Source organism: Quercus suber, unplaced genomic scaffold (assembly GCF_002906115.3).
Source record: "Quercus suber isolate HL8 unplaced genomic scaffold, Cork oak 2.0 scaffold_150, whole genome shotgun sequence".
NCBI classification, from domain to species: domain Eukaryota; kingdom Viridiplantae; phylum Streptophyta; class Magnoliopsida; order Fagales; family Fagaceae; genus Quercus; species Quercus suber.
The window spans coordinates 570,309-588,830 of record NW_027069611.1 but is presented as its reverse complement, the minus strand read 5'-3'; the positions used below and the strand labels follow the sequence as shown (position 1 = coordinate 588,830).

The 18,522-nt window shown below is 34.0% G+C and overlaps 2 protein-coding genes and 1 pseudogene across 2 annotated transcripts; all 3 read right to left on the bottom strand.

The window, feature by feature from the left end:
* Window positions 1-5,593: 5,593 nt before the first annotated feature.
* On the bottom strand, window positions 5,594-7,190 carry LOC112024079 (BTB/POZ domain-containing protein NPY2-like; annotated as a pseudogene).
* A 936-nt stretch (window positions 7,191-8,126) lies between these two features.
* LOC112024072 (receptor-like kinase LIP2) lies at window positions 8,127-14,846 on the bottom strand. Its single transcript, XM_024056713.2, has 6 exons — window positions 14,721-14,846; window positions 14,160-14,389; window positions 13,890-14,040; window positions 13,574-13,701; window positions 13,341-13,473; window positions 8,127-8,695 (listed from the first exon to the last, which is right to left on the bottom strand). Exons 1-6 carry the CDS (start codon window positions 14,731-14,733, stop codon window positions 8,256-8,258), a joined length of 1,095 nt encoding a protein of 364 aa, XP_023912481.2. The 5' UTR covers window positions 14,734-14,846; the 3' UTR covers window positions 8,127-8,255.
* On the bottom strand, window positions 14,814-16,770 carry LOC111990845 (probable serine/threonine-protein kinase PBL21). The gene is made up of 5 exons (XM_065777170.1): window positions 16,552-16,770; window positions 15,597-15,826; window positions 15,327-15,477; window positions 15,013-15,140; window positions 14,814-14,912 (listed from the first exon to the last, which is right to left on the bottom strand). Exons 1-5 carry the CDS (start codon window positions 16,562-16,564, stop codon window positions 14,814-14,816), a joined length of 621 nt encoding a protein of 206 aa, XP_065633242.1. The 5' UTR covers window positions 16,565-16,770.
* Window positions 16,771-18,522: the final 1,752 nt, after the last annotated feature.

Genomic DNA, 18,522 nt, shown 5'->3' with positions numbered 1-18,522 from the left:
CTTATGTCTTTCATCCGAATTGGTTGATCAACATGAAGCTTTCGCCTTTGTCCTCAAATCCTCCTCCTCAGAAAGACTCCCAAAAAATATTCTTCAATGCGGCCCCCTCCTTTTCCTCTCAGGTTTCTCTTCTTCTTTTTACCCTAAAGAGCCTTTAAATAGGTCAAGGAATCCTATTACAATTTGAATTCCTGTTTAGAGAAAATTCCATATTTTTAGGCTTCATTTAACCGATAATTTTGGCCCATTTAAATTCATAATTCGGACTTTTGATAAACTACAAAGTTGTAGCCCTTTAAGTTAACTTTCCAGCCCAACTTAAATCATCTCGATTGGATATCTAAGCCAAAAGTTATGCCAAAAATACTAACTGATGTGCAGGCTAGAATCCTAATCCGAATTGGACTTGGATTTGGTTCAAATTTCCTTTGATTTCTTGCTCCAATTGGACTTGAATTTAATTGGCCTAGCCCCACTTTGCATGTAAAGCCCTTGTTACCTACAACACAAATATATTATATAATCAATAATAAAATAACATAAAAATAAAGCTAAATATGTAGATATGTGAGTACTTTATTATATATATTTCATGCACATCAAATACCCCAAAACCTACATTTTTGCTAGACCTCGAGTAAAACAGATAAAGAGTAAAACAAAACAAAGAAAATATCCTAACTGATCCACTTTCGCTGGAAATTTCGATTGCATTTAGCGTATGCAACAAGCCTTTAAACCCTTAGCTTACACTAGTGGACGAGTTGTAGTCTCGTGAGGGTTTGCAGGGAATATACCCACAAAATTCTGAGAATGAATACTAAAATAAACAAAACAAATATTTTTTTTTTTTTCAATTGCCTTTTACAAAGAGGATTAGTTCAAGTTTAAAAACACTACAAATGCTAAAGAAATTTCTCATGCCATCAAAACTCATTATGAGTGAAAAGTGGTAGCCAACCCAAATATACTCTTAGTTTTAGAATAAACTTGACTTAAATTTCTATTTAAAAGTATGCTTCAACTCAAACCTTTCCAGTGTTATCACTCAACAAATGAAATCACTTTGAAATGGGGTGTAACACTCTCAGCAATATATGTGAGTGGAATAATGTAAAAAAAATAAAAATCTCACATATAAATTACATGAAAAACACTTAATCAAGAAAGAACAAGTAGTCTCATGAAAAGACGCCAAAAAAGAATTTACACCACACTTTTTATTCAGTCATATCAATATCTGAACTTCACAATCTTCAAGATCAAATAAGGACTTTATTAGGACGTAATGTAGGGTAAAAGTAAAAGGTATGAAATAAAAATGGGTAAAGGTAAATATAAGAAGTATTTTCAAGATTTGTCGGAATGTCAACTCTTTTTGGAATTTCCATTCAACATTTTTTTTTCAACTCTTCTTCTTCAAAGCAATACTCCTTTACATTTCACTTCTCAAAATTTGATGAGAACCCTTTTTATTTACTTATTTTTGACACTTTTCCCTTTTTTTTTTTTTACTTACTTCAAGTCATCACTTATCTTTTGACGTGAATGCAGGCATTTGTGATGGATGCACCCAGTTACTCAACAAGTCACAAACTTGAAATGCTTTTGTATACTCATATTTCAAGTTACAGTTTGACGTAAGAGTAAACATTGGTAATGAATACCCCTAGTTACTAAGCAACTCAAAACATTGGAATAAATGGAACTCTGTACAATTTTTTTCTTCTTTGAATTCTCGCACAAACCACCACATTGAAACAAACTGATCAAATTCGATCTTGAAACACTATGGACAAGGGATTTAAGAAAGAAAGGCTAATTAAAAGGCTCAATGGGGTGACTAGCGATAATGTATCCAAAAAAAAAAAAACACATATATGGCTCAAAATAGACAAAAATGGCCTAATCTCATCTCTCAAAAACTAGTATAGTTCAGTCAACATCAATGACTTCAAAAGGTTCAAGTGTGGCATAAAATCATTTTTTCTTGGCCAAAAGAAAGAACAATGAGACTACAACACGGGAAATATGTTACGCACTTCCAAATGAACTTTAAGATTAGAAAAAATAAATAACCCTCCAAAAATAATGATTGGCTCAAAACTCAGAAGGGTTATAGTCTCCACATTGTTATCATCAAGATTTTCTAATCATTTTTATCCTTCAACAACAAGTTGTGTCTGAGTGGCTATGTGCATATGCAATGAATTGAGCATGAAAGCAATGAAATTCTTTAAGCAAGAGTGGTATAATGAACTTAAAACACAAACCTCAAGCTAGGCAAAAGAAATTTTTTTTTTTTTAATAAATAAAATAAATTCCCTTACCCCAAACTTAAATTTCACATTGTCCTCAATGGGAAAAAAAAGGAAGAAAAACTAAATAAAAGAATGAGAAAGGAAAAGAGATGCTCCCCTGATTTTTAATTGAATATTTTTCCTTGAGGTGCAGCCTTGTACCCATTGAAGATTTCATTGGTCTCTTTATTCCTACAAAATGAAAGAAAAACAATAAGATAAAGAGAGAGAAAAATAGATAAATAAATAAACAAATAAAAACATAAAAATAAATAAATAAATAAATAACTTGGGTTGCCTCCCAAAAGCGCTTTATTTAACGTCTGTAGCTAGACGCTATTCTCTCATCTTTTTTTACTGATGAGATTGATGGAGCATTTTTCTGAGTTAAAGTCTCCATCCATATAGGGTTTTAATCTCTACCCATTTACTTTAAATGTCCCTTTTTGTTCATGATGGGCTTCAACCGCCCTATAGGGAAAAACTTGGGTTACCACAAACGGTCCTGACCACCGAGAGCGCAGCTTTCCTGGAAAGAGTCGAAGTTTGGAGTTAAATTATAGAACTTTTTGCCCAACTTCGAATTCCCTACTTAGAATATGCTTATCATGCCATCTCTTAGTTTTATCTTTGTAAATTCGAGCATTCTCATAAGCATCATTGCGGAACTCATCTATCTCATTGATTTGCAATATTCTCTTCTCGCTAGCTGCTTGCAGATCAAAGTTCAATATCCTTGTCACCCAATAAGCTCTGTGTTCTAGCTTCACCGATAGATGGCATGCTTTTCCATAAATGAGCCGGTATGGTGACATTCCGATCGGTGTTTTGAATGTTGTTCTATAGGCCCATAAAGCATCATCTAACTTTCTCGCCCAGTCTGTACGAGAGATATTCACGGTCTTTTCCAATATACGCTTCAGCTCTCGATTAGATACCTCGACTTGTCCACTCGTTTGAGGATGGTATGGTATTGCCACATGATGTGTAACTCCATACTTAGTTAGTAGTGCTTCAAATTGGCGATTGCAAAAATGCTTTCCACCATCACTGATTTTTGCCCTTGGAGTGTCGAATCGGGAGAAGATATTCTTTCGTAGAAAATTCACAATGACTCTCGCATCATTAGTTGGCAAGGCGACTGCTTCCACCCATTTGGAGACATGATCTACAACCACCAAAATAAATTTGTTAGAATATGAGGATGGAAAAGGACCCATGAAATCTATACCCCAAACATCAAATAATTCAATAACTAAAATATTGTTTAAAGGCATCTCATGTTTTCTAGAAATATTTCCAACTCTTTGATAATGATCACACAAATTAACAAATTTAAATGCATCTTTAAAAATAGATTGCCAATAAAACCCGGATTGTAGAATTTTTGCCGCTGTTTTTGCACCACCAAAGTGGCCGCCAACTTCCAATGAATGACAATGTCTGAGTATGTTCTCCATCTCCTCCTCGGGCACACATCTTCTAATTATCTGGTCTGTACAGTGCCGGTATAAAAATGGTTCTTCCCAAAAATAATATTTCAAGTCAGAGAAGAACTTCTTCTTTTGTTGATATGTCATCCTGGGAGGTAGAATTCGCGATACCAAGTAATTGACTATGTTGGCGTACCATGGAACAACTTGTATAGCCATCAAACGCTCATCCAGGAATGCTTCTTTTATTTGAACTTGTTGCTCATCATCCATACCTTTAAGCTCCATTCGAGACAAGTGATCCGCCACCAAATTTTCAGTACCTTTCTTGTCCTTAATCTCCAAATCGAATTCTTGTAGAAGCAAAATCCATCGAAGCAATCTTGGTTTAGCATCCTTCTTTGCAAGCAAGTACTTCTAACATGTAAGCCTCATATATACCCAACCTTAGGGAGTTAGGAGTACAACACCATTCCCCAGTAGCTAGAAGATGAGTGTGGATATTGTCAAGGATTTGATATTCAACCCTGAGTTTGTATAATTTTTCTACGTCTGTTGAAGACATTATATTCAAAGCACAACAGACCATAGCATCATCTTTTGATTGAATAGGGGAAGGAATGGGTGTTGGAGGAGTGGTACATAGGCCAACAGACAATCTTGAAGCTGCCATTCTCCTCATCTCTTTCTGAAAAACCTCTAAAAGAATCCCAGGGGTCCCAAACAAATACACTTCATCTAAAGAACTACTCTCGATACTACTCTCACTACTACTATCTCCATTACTATTGCTCTCATTGTGATACTCGTCTATCTTCCTATCATCCCTATCGCTAGACGAAGACACTACTATCTCAACCATTTATAAATGAATGCATAAGAGAAAACATATAGACAAAGAAAAGGGGATACCTAATGCTATACGAAGAGGACTAAGGATGAAAGAGGATTGCTAAATGAGGCATGAAGGATGAGCAGAGACAAGAATGTCAGAAGAGAAAATATGAGAAAGTGAAAGGGTAAAAGAGGTATTGGCCTATTTATAGGCAACAGGGTGGGACAATGAAACGACATGGACTAACCAAATGACAACGCGTGGACTCTCACAAAGAATGAAGCGACATGACAACTAGACCGTTATGACCAAGCCACGTAGTGGTATGCATGCCATTTAATCCCAGTGAGTCCCCGAATGCCACATGGTAAAAGTCATCAACGAATGACAAAATGCCATGTGAAAAAAAAAATTATATATAGAAATATGGACGACCCATGAACAAGGGCGCAACTAATGGTGATCTGAACCAATCTCATTCGTCCATGATGGTCGTGGTCCAGAGTAATCCACAGAATAAAAGGTCAAGAAGAGAGCATCATAAAGAATGAAGATGTGCCATCCAAAGAAAGGAAGATCATCCAGAATGATATTACTTGTCCACATCCTGGAAATGTATGGACGACCATCCAACACTTTGCCAATTTCAGAGGATTTTCTACAAACACCAAATAATCGGACCACATTCTACTCTTCCGAGATGTGGGGTGAATTCCCCAAAATTTGCTCCATTCTCTCCACTAACACCACACATCTCCCATGCTGGTAGTGGATCCAAACAAGTAGACTCACTAAAAACTCTTTATAAAAGGGACTTAACCCCATCGGCCTAGGGTACATTTTCACTATTCATCCACTCTCATTGCTTGGATCCTAGAGAGAAAACTAACTTAACTGTCGAAGGGTCCTTGGCCGGTTTACCCCTGTCACCTTTGATAAGTTCTTTTTTTCTTTCGGGTCACTAAACCACTGTTGAAGCTCAGAACATTCAGCCTACTGATTTTCAAACTTCATCACCTTATTTCCTAAAGTTCATGGCTATCTTCTAATGATTCAATCTCATCATTCTGATCTTCCATTAGGAAATCTTGTACTATTTTCAATACTGTACTAACATCATACATTGTTGTTTCCTCTTCTGGTGCCCGTATCAAAAGATCATTTACGGAAGCCTCCTACAATTGCTGTCCTATTCTCCTTAATTGCTCATCCTTAGTCATCTCTCCTGAATCCATCAAAATGGAGGCTTTCAACAATTTTAGCAGGAAGCTACAAGAGACACAGCCTTTCTCTGCAGGCAATAGCCGCAAAATTGCATCCACTATTGACTCATGCTTTATCATATCTCCAGACTAAATCAGACCCTTGCTGAAACCTGGCAACCTTCTGTAAGAATACGCTTTTAAGGCTGCTCCAATCACATCATTAGAAACTAATTTTTTTTTTTAATAATCATTAGAAGACGCTTATAAAGATCAATTTCTAGTTCACACAAATCCTCAACCCACAGTCCTTAGGCACTAGACGGTTTCTAACGCCATTCTAGTTTGGATCATTCCCATTTTCCTCTGGAAGCTTCTTTCGGTTATAGGCATAGGACCAGTCAACCTTGGAAACATCAACACAGGCCTTGATAGCTCCAGAATCAATGCAATTGCTAACCACCTTCAAATCCTCAGATAATGGTAAGAAAGTCTTTGTAGTCTGAAGAACAATGATTGAATCTTTCCAGCTGCGAAAAATGCTAGAAGTAAGAAATACATCAATCTTTTAAATGAGGTTCCCTTTCTCAATGGACACATGCATTTCTAGGTACTCAGCTGCACATCGAGCTGCAACAACAATGTAAGCACTGAGGGTAACAGTCATGCCATAACAAAACTTCACACATATCTCAAAGGCTGGGCAGCACCACCAGGAACGTCAGAAATGTGAACTTCATGTGCGTTTGCGTAGCAGCCAGTATGCATTTCCAGCGTTTGTGTTTTTGGCTGGGTCCCACAGCACTGTTTACAACCCAGCCAAAAACGCATATTTTTGCATATTAATGCATTTTTGGGTTTCACGGCACTATTCACACTTTTAAAAATTATTTTGCTATAATGTTTTCTGCAATAAGTTTTCAATTTTCAGCAAATAAGCGATATTCAAACACACCATTCATATGTGTTCTCTTCGTTAGTGGTAGTAACCAACTTCTGCAACTGGGCGCTCTTTGACAGTAGAGGAAACTACACAAATAAAGAAATTAAAGTAATACATCTATAGTGTAAAAGATAAAAATTGTGATTTTTTTTTTCCTTGATGAGTGTTTAATGATGGCATTACTGTTTGTTAACAATCAATTATTCTTGGAGTTATAAGGTTAGAAATAAATCGATGAATTATTGTAAGATACATAATAAATAAGATAAAAAAAAATAAAAACAAACAAACAAATAAATAAATAAAGTGAAAAACATATAAGGTAAAAACTCTCTACTAGATATTAGATGGAAAAAGTTTCTCTCCAAACTAGTTCGGAGAAAAATCTTTCAAACTTTTTTTTTTTTAACTACATGTGAAAAAAAAAAAAAAAAAAAGCCGTACCGTTTGATTGCATGTTTTTATTATATCTTCCATACTTGCAAAATTTTAAGAAAATAAAAAGTCAATAACAATGTCATCAATCACATGTTTACAAGTTTTTGTGGTATAAAATTATATATGAAAAATAAGTTTATCGATTAAATAGTAAATAACATCTGATTTGAATTAAGTTTAACATGTACGTTAAGAATATAAAAAAAATTTGTAATCCAATAGTTATATTTCAAAATTCATGTCTAATAACATAATATAGACATAATATAAGAGAGGTTTGAAGGATTTCTCTCCAAACTAGTTTGGAGAGAGTCCTTGTCCAACTTGGAATAGTTTTTTTTTTTTTTTAATAGGAAATGAGGGTAAATTTTTTTAGAAGGTGGGGTAGTTTTTTTCTTTTTGATAGAAATTGAGATTTTTTTTTAATTTTTTAGTTTTTTTTTAATTTTTTTTTTAACATTGGATTGCAACTTTGTATCTTTTTCCTCCCAAGTACTTAAAAAATAAAATACCCCATATAACATTTAAAAAAAAAAAAAAGTATGTGGTATTTTTTTAGAACTTAGGATAGTTTTTTTTTTTTTTTAATGAGACCTATGTGGTTTTTTTAGAAGGCCTCATTTCTTATAATTTAGTAATAAGAATAAGTTAATTAAATTAGGAGTAATTCGTAAGTAAAAAATGTAGTAATTAACTTAACTGCAATGAGGTAATTTCACAACAAAAAAAAAAAAAAAAAAAAAAATCTTTACTACAATGAAGTAATTTCTCACTACTGTTTTAAACATTTTAATATTAATAAAGGAATTAGAGTAATACATCTACCATGTAAGAGATAAAAATTGTGATTTTTTTTCCTTGATTACTGCTTAATGATGGCATTACAGTTTGTAAACAATCAATTATTCTTAGAGTTATAAGGTTAAAAATAAATCAATGAATTATTGTAAAGATACATAATAAATAAGATACGGGTAAATAAAATAAGGGGCATTATAAAGAATAAACTTCCATAGTGATAATTCACACCTACAAACAACTCCGTGTTTGGTTTACTAGATGAAAGAGAAATCCTTCATGGGTCCACAAACATTTATTTTCTCTTTACTTCTTCTTCCTAACCAAACAAGGGAAATGAAAACATCCTCTTTTTTTCTTGACTGAAGAAGATTCTTCAGTATCCCATTCATCTAATAAACCTTCCACTATTCCACCAAAACCCCCAGTGAAAAGATGTAAACCCTCCATGAACTGAACAATTTGTGACATCGTGGGGCGTATCTTATTATAGACCACGCAACGAAATATCAACTTTGTAATTGCTACTCCATCAAAAGCATGAAATCCAGGTTCTCTCTTCAGGCTCTCATGCACAAGTGGACAGTCAACTGGTTGGAAGCCAGAATACTTGTATATTTTCCAAGCCCATAACTCAGGTAGTTGATCATCATATTTCCACTTCTCCCCACCGAAGGCATGTTTACATATGAGTTCAAGAAGTACAATAGCAAATGAAAACTGATCTGATCTCGGCCCCCAATCTCCTGTTACAAATTTTTTTTGTAAGTACTATCATAAATTAAAAGAGCCCCGGGGTGGGGTAGTACAATCGGAATGCCAAAAGACTGATGGGTCCATGCTATTATGCTACTGTAAAACATAACAGGCAGAAGCATTTAAGCAGTCTAGGTTAATTAAACAACAAACAGGGACAATATCAAGGAGGAAAGCCTAGGAGGTTTTGCATGTGTATTCAGATTATAATCAACATTGTCATGTGCACAGATTCTGTTAGATTATAGTGACCAGGAATAATGCATATTTCTTCCAAATATCAACACAACTAAAAGAGGCAATGCCTGAAGGTTGTGAGTTCTCTAAAATCTTATATAAGGTTCACAATAGCTTCCCCCCTTCTTTTTCTGCTTCTCTTGTAGTGATGGTTAGCAGCAACAACTCCGAAATAAATACAAATAAAAATAAAAAAAATACGAAAGAAAGGCTGCAACTTCTAACAAATTATACTTCTTGATTAAAATGAATTATAGGGTTTCACAGAGAAACAGAACTGAAAGACTTAGCCACTTAGGTGAAGAAATTTTTGCAGCTTAGCAACTTAAATGCCCATTTATTTGAACTTTAGGGAGGGTGGCAACTTTAAGCACTTATGCACATTACCCAAAATTGTTTTTTGACCTCTTATTATTTATTTGTATTTCTCAGTTATATAAGCACCCAGTAGGTATTGAAACCACAACCTAACCCTCAACCAGTGTTTATTGGACTGAAAACACTTTCGACTTAAGCAGCTATATGGTACTACTGCCAAAAACAAGGCAGGGGCAATTTGCTTTGGGCATTAACACTAAGGAAAGTTAGTTTGACAATCATTTCACAGTGAACATATACACACACAATGTAGAGTTGTGGCTCTATCCTAAGTTCAGACCACTGCAATACATCAAAACTGGAGCTCAACCATCATTCACAACAAATTCAAGCCACCCTTTTGGTTTGGCCATATAAAAATGGCATTATGATTCTAACTCTCAATTATGCCTAAAACAACTTGTAAAAATGTGAAAATCAAAATGGACACAAATTAAGAAGCTCTTAACAATGCTGATAAAAGCAATCTACTACTGCGCACATATGTGCTCCAAATGACCTGCAAGTGCCCTTACAACTCCTGGGGGAAACGATACACTAAATGCAATTGGATCAAATGCAGTAGTTATGACTAAAATAACTACAATTAATTATCAAGTCTTTACTCTTTAGGCTTTAATTAGTCTTGGTCAGATTCACATGGTTTTAATTTATTCTCAAGTGTCGGGGACAATTCTATAAATTTCTGGCTTCTGGACATAGACTTTACTAATTGTCCATTGGGTCTTATTGTGGTTTTGTATGAATTTAATTCTAGTTTAGGCCTAGTAGTAATAACCCAAGAGTCCAAATCTTATTATGGTTTCAAGAGGTCCAAGTTCTACTAGCTATAGAGGTTAGCCACCCACAAATAAATAAATTCATTAAAAATCAAAAATAAGAAGTGCACTGCCCAAGTACAGTGGCTGTATACAAGCAGCAACGCAAAACATGAAGAACTAGAATAAAAATAAAATTAAAGATATACAGAAACTAATGAAAGTTCAAGGAAACCAGAAAAACTAGAAATCCTTCTGCAGAAAACATGTAAGTAACAGACACTCAAACAAAGTCTTCAGAAACTGGTATTTCAACTTAACCACACTGAAATCAGCTCATTTGAAACACATAACGTTCCGCTCTCTCCCAATGCATCACATAAGACACAACAGAACATGCTACATCATCCCAAATCCTTTCTCACCAGGCAACCCCTCTTTCCTTACTAACAACATATCTCACATTGAAATGGGTATCACCCAAGAGACCAAATAAATAAAGAGAGATTTAAAAAAAAATAAATAAAAAAACCGTGCCAATAAATCCATAAATAATAATAAGTTTATGAAGAATCAACAAATTTTGCTCTTGAGAATCGCATAACGTGTGATGCCAAGGAACCTAGATGTGATGCTTAGGTATGTTTAGCTTCTATTTCATTGAAATTAATTACATCTATTCAACATTAACAACCAAGTCTTAGTCCAACAATTTTGGGATCAGTTATGGACCATCAACAAAAAAAATCAAAGTTGACCATGTTAAAATTATGGTTAAGTGATTAAATTCACTATTTTCTAATAGTTTAAGCTTTTGGGACAATTGGTAGTTTAACATAATATTAGAGCAAGAGACCCTGAGTTTGATCCCTGACTTCACCCTACTTTTCATTTAAAATGTTAAATTCTCACGTGTTGGGCCCCCACTTATTAAGGGGAAGTTTAGGCCCACATGTGATGGGGGAGTATTAGAATCTTGGGTAAGTGACACCTAATAGCTTAAGCTTTGGTGAAAATTGTTAATTTAACAGACCACATGTATTCCTTTTTGCTATTTTGTTATATCCTAAAGTGATACTCTATGTTACTTCCATAATTGACATGTCTCTTTTTACTACTTCCATTAACGTTATTTATGGTCTTCCTATTCTTTTTTGCATTTCCTCAACTTGAATCAACTCTCTCTTTCTCTTTGGGGCATTGATTGCTCTCCTCTAAATAATATCAAAGCATCTCATATGACTCTACCCCATCCTTTCATCAATAGGGGCTATCCCTATCTTTAAACAAATTTCCTCATTTTAAATCCTATCTTTCCTTATATTTTCACTTATAAACATTCTCATTTCAGCTACACACATTTTATCAATTTCTTGCTTCATAACAGCTGAACATTCAGACACATAGACACTAATTGGTCTCATTGTAGCCTTAGAAAATTTTCCATTTAACTTAATAGGTATTCAAGATCATAGAATAGTCTTAATACACTCCTCCACTACATCCACTTTGCGCTTAAACTCCACTTACTATGTTTTAGCTTTGTCTTACTTAACTAAGAGCATTTAGATCTTAAGAGTAAGGGGTTTATGGTTAGTGCTTATTACCATCTTCTAGCTAGCCATAGTGTATAGTTTTTCCCTTGGAAGAGCATTTGGAAGTAGAAGATTCCTTCTAGAGTGGCTTTCTTTGTATGAACTGTTGCCTGGGAAAAATATTTGACAATTGACAATTTAAGGAAAAGAAAGGTATGCATTTTGGTGTGATATGTGCAAGTGTAACAGTGAAACTGTTGATCATTTATTCCTTCATTGTCCGGTTGCTTTGGAGTTGTGGGATATGGTTTTTGTTTTATTTGGAGTTTGTTGGGTTATGCCAATGTTTGTTGCTGAGCTTCTTGCTTGCTGGCAAGGTCGATTTGGTCGCCATTGTAATGGATATATATGGATTGTTATTCTTCATTGTTTGATGTGGTGTATTTGGAAGGAAAGAAATAGTAGGTGTTTGAAGATAATGAGTGTTCTATGCCTGATCTCAAGCTTTTATTTTTTAGAACCATATTGGATTGGTTCTTTTTCTTTTTTGAGAAAGTTATTGGACTGGTTCTCAATGTGGAGAAACCAACCTTTTTCTTCAATTTTGGATTTACTTGATTTATATAATTTTTGTATTTGATATGTACACCCCTATATACTCCCAGTGTACTTGGGTGTCTCTTTTTTTTATATTAATAAATCTTTATTACTTATCAAAAAAAAAAATCTTAAAGTGTCTTCACCAAATTACTAACTTGGCATTAACTCCACGTCTAGTTTCATCTACTAAAATTATATCATCTACAGAAGGCACAACTAGAAACTTTTTCTTGAATCAATTTAGTGAGCTCATTAATAGTAATTGCAAAGATAGATGGACTTAATGTTGATTGTTGACGCAAAGATATATGGACTTAATAGGAAACTCAATATTGATGCCTTCACTTATTCTTACACTAGTTACAGATTACAGATTTGTCATTCCATATCCTTAATCAACTTAATAAACTAAGAAGTCATTAGTGTTTCAGTTTCAGCACCAAAACTTTATTAAAAGGACCTGTTAGGCTGATACTGCTATAGGGATTTAGGTTAAAACGTTATAGTCAGTGAGGTAAAGCTTGTTTTTTGGTAGTAATTAGGTGTTAGAAAATTGAGAAATTCATACTAGAAATTCTCAGGGCATCTCACTTTGGCGCTTAGCTGTTAAAGTGAAAGAGCTTATAGGTAGAGAACAATTAGAGTTGCTTAATAACAACTTGAAGCTGTAAAACGGCAAACAGGAAGTAAAGAGGTGAAGGAAAACAGAATAAACTAGGGTTCTTAGGCATCAAACCTAATGAGGGGATACATCTTGCACCAAAATTTTAATAGCACCATACCACAACATGAGCATCACACAAAGCCAGAATATTGTAACTTCATTCATCTCAAGCCAGATAAGACAATGCGTCATTTATTTCAAGTTAAAAGCATGGCACCTAGTAAACAAGGAACCCAAGCAAACTTGCCAATCAAGTTCAACATCTATGATGGTTAACCAAGACTTATTATAACTAGATCCACTACAACAGAAACCAAATGGAAGACCATTCACAAGATAGCAGAAGTAAAAAATTCTAGCAAAACAGAAACGTCCACAACCAGAATGCAAGGAATTAATGCCTCAACAACAACATGCACACAACTTTAAATACTGAAATACATTAATACACAAATGGAGATACCTGTCTTGAAAAAACTGTCATCTAAATAGGGAATATCTGAGATTAACATGACGTCCTGGTTCAGAAGATGCTGCTTTTCACCAAGAGCTCCACCAGTTAGCATAAAAAAGTCGAATAGCACTGGATTGAAATCCTGTGAAACAATGAAGATCAAATCACACCAAATTTTAGAATCCTTTTGCTCATAAAACAAAAGTGAGTCTATTGAAAGCAGGAAGAAAACCAAAGATGACCTGATCAAGCATTATAAGAGCAGGGTGAACAAAGTGAAGTAGGTAAGGGGGATTCTGACAATGCAAATGCTCAAGCACACGTGCAATCGCAGATGCCACCTGCATTCTTTGCTTCCAAGTTAAATCATCTGCAAATGCAATTAAAGCACTTTTCGTTTAGTCTTTTCGATGGAAATGGGCATCAATGGTTAAAGTTCATACGTTATGTAATACATGAATCGATGAACAAACAGCTAAAATGTCACAATACACAAAGATTAATATATATATATATATATATTATAATGCATAGACAACACCAAAGTGGTGATCTTACCTTTGTCAGTGATGTTGATAAGAGTATCCTTTGATCTAAGATCATAGACAACACCAACGTGGTGATCTTCAACTTCACAGCAATATCCAATCAATTTTACCAAATTTGGGTGATTTACAACATCTGGATGTGTCAGAAAAATGCATTCACTCTATAACAACAAAGATGAAGCAAATCAATTTTATTTTGTGTAGTTCTTCTTTTAAACATAACATGTAGTAGCGGCAGTAAATAATAAATGAAAGAAACGTGCGTAATGTATATACATACCTCCAGTCTGGTAAGTCCATAATTAGCATAATGTTTGGCAATTCTTTTAACATCAGGGTAAAACCATATCTTGACTGTAACTTCTTGACCTTGCAGAGTTTTTCCCCTATAGACTTTCCCGAAATTTATCTTTCCAATAAAGTTTTCTTTGCTAAAGGAGTTGGTTAGGAGTTCCAAATCTCTCCAGCAATATTTTTTTGGTTTGACACAATCAACAGAAAAATCCATCTCTGCATATTTTTTTTAATCCAATGTTAATGACTTAATTAAGAGTACAATTTTACAGACTTACAGTATGATTATAATCCTAAGACACAGCTAAAAGGAATAATATGTCAACTTGCTATGATTATTATAATATCTCTATATACTATGAAAATTAGAAAGTTAATTATGACTTTAAAAATATCAAAAATACCATAATATAATTAGATAATCCTTATTCTTATTCTTAGTATCTATACATTGCAAACCTACGAAGGCAAAACCCACCAGGCCACCACCACTACAAAGCATGTTCAAATAAAAACCCTAGGATAACCAACATATTTAGTGACATACCTGGAACGGACATTCACGCTTGAGTGACGATACAACGTTTGTGGGAAAACTGTTACGGAGAGAATCTATATTCGCCGTATCAGAGAGAGCTCTTCAGATAAAAAATAAAATAAATGTCGAATTACTTGTTATATTTATATGGTCTTCGTTAGACACGTGAGTTGTTTTACGTTTTGTCACTGGATTGAAATCCTGTGAAACAATGAAGATCAAATCACACCAAATTTTAGAATCCTTTTGCTCATAAAACAAAAGTGAGTCTATTGAAAGCAGGAAGAAAACCAAAGATGACCTGATCAAGCATTATAAGAGCAGGGTGAACAAAGTGAAGTAGGTAAGGGGGATTCTGACAATGCAAATGCTCAAGCACACGTGCAATCGCAGATGCCACCTGCATTCTTTGCTTCCAAGTTAAATCATCTGCAAATGCAATTAAAGCACTTTTCGTTTAGTCTTTTCGATGGAAATGGGCATCAATGGTTAAAGTTCATACGTTATGTAATGCATGAATCGATGAACAAACAGCTAAAATGTCACAATACACAAAGATTAATATATATATATATATATTATAATGCATAGACAACACCAAAGTGGTGATCTTACCTTTGTCAGTGATGTTGATAAGAGTATCCTTTGATCTAAGATCATAGACAACACCAACGTGGTGATCTTCAACTTCACAGCAATATCCAATCAATTTTACCAAATTTGGGTGATTTACAACATCTGGATGTGTCAGAAAAATGCATTCACTCTATAACAACAAAGATGAAGCAAATCAATTTTATTTTCTGTAGTTCTTTTTTTAAACATAACATGTAGTAGCGGCAGTAAATAATAAATGAAAGAAACATGCGTAATGTATATACATACCTCCAGTCTGGTAAGTCCATAATTAGCATAATGTTTGGCAATTCTTTCAACATCAGGGTAAAACCATATCTTGACTGTAACTTCTTGACCTTGCAGAGTTTTTCCCCTATAGACTTTCCCGAAATTTATCTTTCCAATAAAGTTTTCTTTGCTAAAGGAGTTGGTTAGGAGTTCCAAATCTCTCCAGCAATATTTTTTTGGTTTGACACAATCAACAGAAAAATCCATCTCTGCATTTTTTTTTTTTAATCCAATGTTAATGACTTAATTAAGAGTACAATTTTACAGACTTACAGTATGATTATAATCCTAAGACACAGCTAAAAGGAATAATATGTCAACTTGCTATGATTATTATAATATCTCTATATACTATGAAAATTAGAAAGTTAATTATGACTTTAAAAATATCAAAAATACCATAATATAATTAGATAATCCTTATTCTTATTCTTAGAGCATCTCCAGCAGCAGATTCTCCAAATTTTTGTACTGTTTGAAGAATGAACAGTAACTTTTACCTTTAACAACCAACTTTTTTAAATATAATTTCCAACAGATTCTCTATCCCATTCTTTATCTCATTTAAATATTATTTCTTTACTCATTCTTTATTCTTTTTTTAACAACTACACATCTTTCAACATTTTTTTTATTCAATACCTGATTATTATAATAAAAAAAAATATTTGAAGGATGAATAGTAAAAGTTACAGTATTCTCTACTTATAAAGAAGCACTATAGCAACTCTACTCTAAAAAATAGATATAGAAAAGCTGTTGGAGTGGGTTTTGGAGGGATTGATACTCTAAATTTGGCTTTAAAGAAGCCATTGGAGATGCTCTTAGTATCTATACATTGCAAACCTACGAAGGCAAAACCCACCAGGCCACCACCACTACAAAGCATGTTCAAATAAAAACCCTAGAATAACCAACAAATTTAGTGACATACCTGGAACGGACATACACGCTTGAGTGACGATACAACGTTTGTGGGAAAACTGTTACGGAGAGAATCTATATTCGCCGTATCAGAGAGAGCTCTTCAGATAAAAAATAAAATAAATGTCGAATTACTTGTTATATTTATATGGTCTTCGTTAGACACGTGAGTTGTTTTACGTTTTGAATTGGGTAAATAGCAAAGACACGTGACCAAATAAAGCCGGCAGTTCCAAAACAAACTAAAAGTAGAACTCTTATATATCTATAGTACGAGAAAGTCTATAGTGTTTCCGGGATACCACCTTTGGTGTTTCTTGTCCAATAAATAGCTGACATTGTCCAAGATAAGCCACATCAGGTTACTCCACAAACCCAAATAAAAAGACAATCTTGCCCCCTAAAAATAAATCAAACCTGACCCACTGTTAATCTCTGTCTCTCCCCCTCTTTCAAATTCAATTCCCAAAATGAAACCCAGCTTCAAAAATTTTTTTTTAAAAAATTCCCAAAATAAAACCCTGATATTTTTTGAACCCCTACCATTTTTACTCTTTCACTCTCTCCTTCGTCCCTTTCAAATCTAATTCCAGAAATCAAACATTAATCTCTGTCTCTCATGCCCGAACTCCCTTCCATCCACAATTGCCTCTTCCATTTTCTCATTGCCACAATGCTCTTCCCCCACCTACGGCGCGAGTTCTCACAGTCACTGCCGAGCATCATCGGTCCAATGACAACGAGACCAGCCTTTTATATCCTCTGAAAATTACCTTTACTTTTTTTCTAGCATCACCATCGGTTTGGAGAACCCAGGCCATTTTCTCACTCCCCGATTCCAACGCCCAATGACCCATAAGGGTAATTTTTCCATTCTATTTGTTTCTTTTCAGTACATTTTCACATCTTCTTTTTCATTTTCTTCTTCTTGTTTTTTTTTTTTTTTTTTTTTGAAGACTCAAAATAAAATATTTTTGTCTTTTTGAAAATTTTTCAATGTTTTTGGATTTTTTTTTAAATAAAAAAAAACCTAAAAAACAAACAACAAAAAACAAAAATAAGACATGTCCACAAACAATTGAAAGAATTAAATCCGGGACAAGTAAACAACACTCACCTTGGAGAATCTTTTCTCACCCATATAGCATGAGTCTTCAGCTTTGTAGGTGAAAATCTATGTGTAGCAGAGTGTATTTGAGGGATTACACCAATCTTCTGAGAAAGACTAAAATCCTGCAAATTCTTTTCACAAGCCAACAAGCTCAAATTTTTCAAAATAATATGAAACAATTTATATGGACTTATGACAGGAGAAATATCATCACATATCCTAGATTAACATACAGAATTTTTAAATTTCAATTTATGACAATTAGGACGAATGTGACCACAGACACCACAAAAGTGACAGACAGGAACAAATTTAGGAACATCAGTATTCTAGTGGGGTTTCCGGTCACAGGCTTTGGTTCTTGCCTCAACAAAGAACAATTTGGTCTAATATGACCAATAACACCACAAAGGTGCCAAGTAGGTACAAAAACATATTTATGTGCTCTCTAACAGTAGGTTTAGACATAGATTTAGAAACTTCAGCGTCTACATTAGAATTTTTACCTTTGTCTACCTTAGCAAAATAAGCCTTTTCTTTATCATTCCTCTTGAAATGAGGGATATAAACTTTCTCAGTTTTAGGCTTAAGAGAAACAGAAACACTTTTGTTATCAACAGCAGGCTTGGTACTAGTCAAATTTTCAATTTAGCTTTAAATTCAACTAACTCTTATTCCAAGCTTTTCATCTTCTCATCTTGAGAGGAAATTTGATTTCTCAAAAATTCATTCTTTTTATTAGACTCATCTAATCTCACACTCAAATCCTCTTTTTCAAGATTAGCCAATTTTAACTCTTCTTTAAATTTCTTAGAAATTTTCAAAGATTTAGATAATTCCTTACGAAGAGTTTCAAAAGCATCAAAAAAA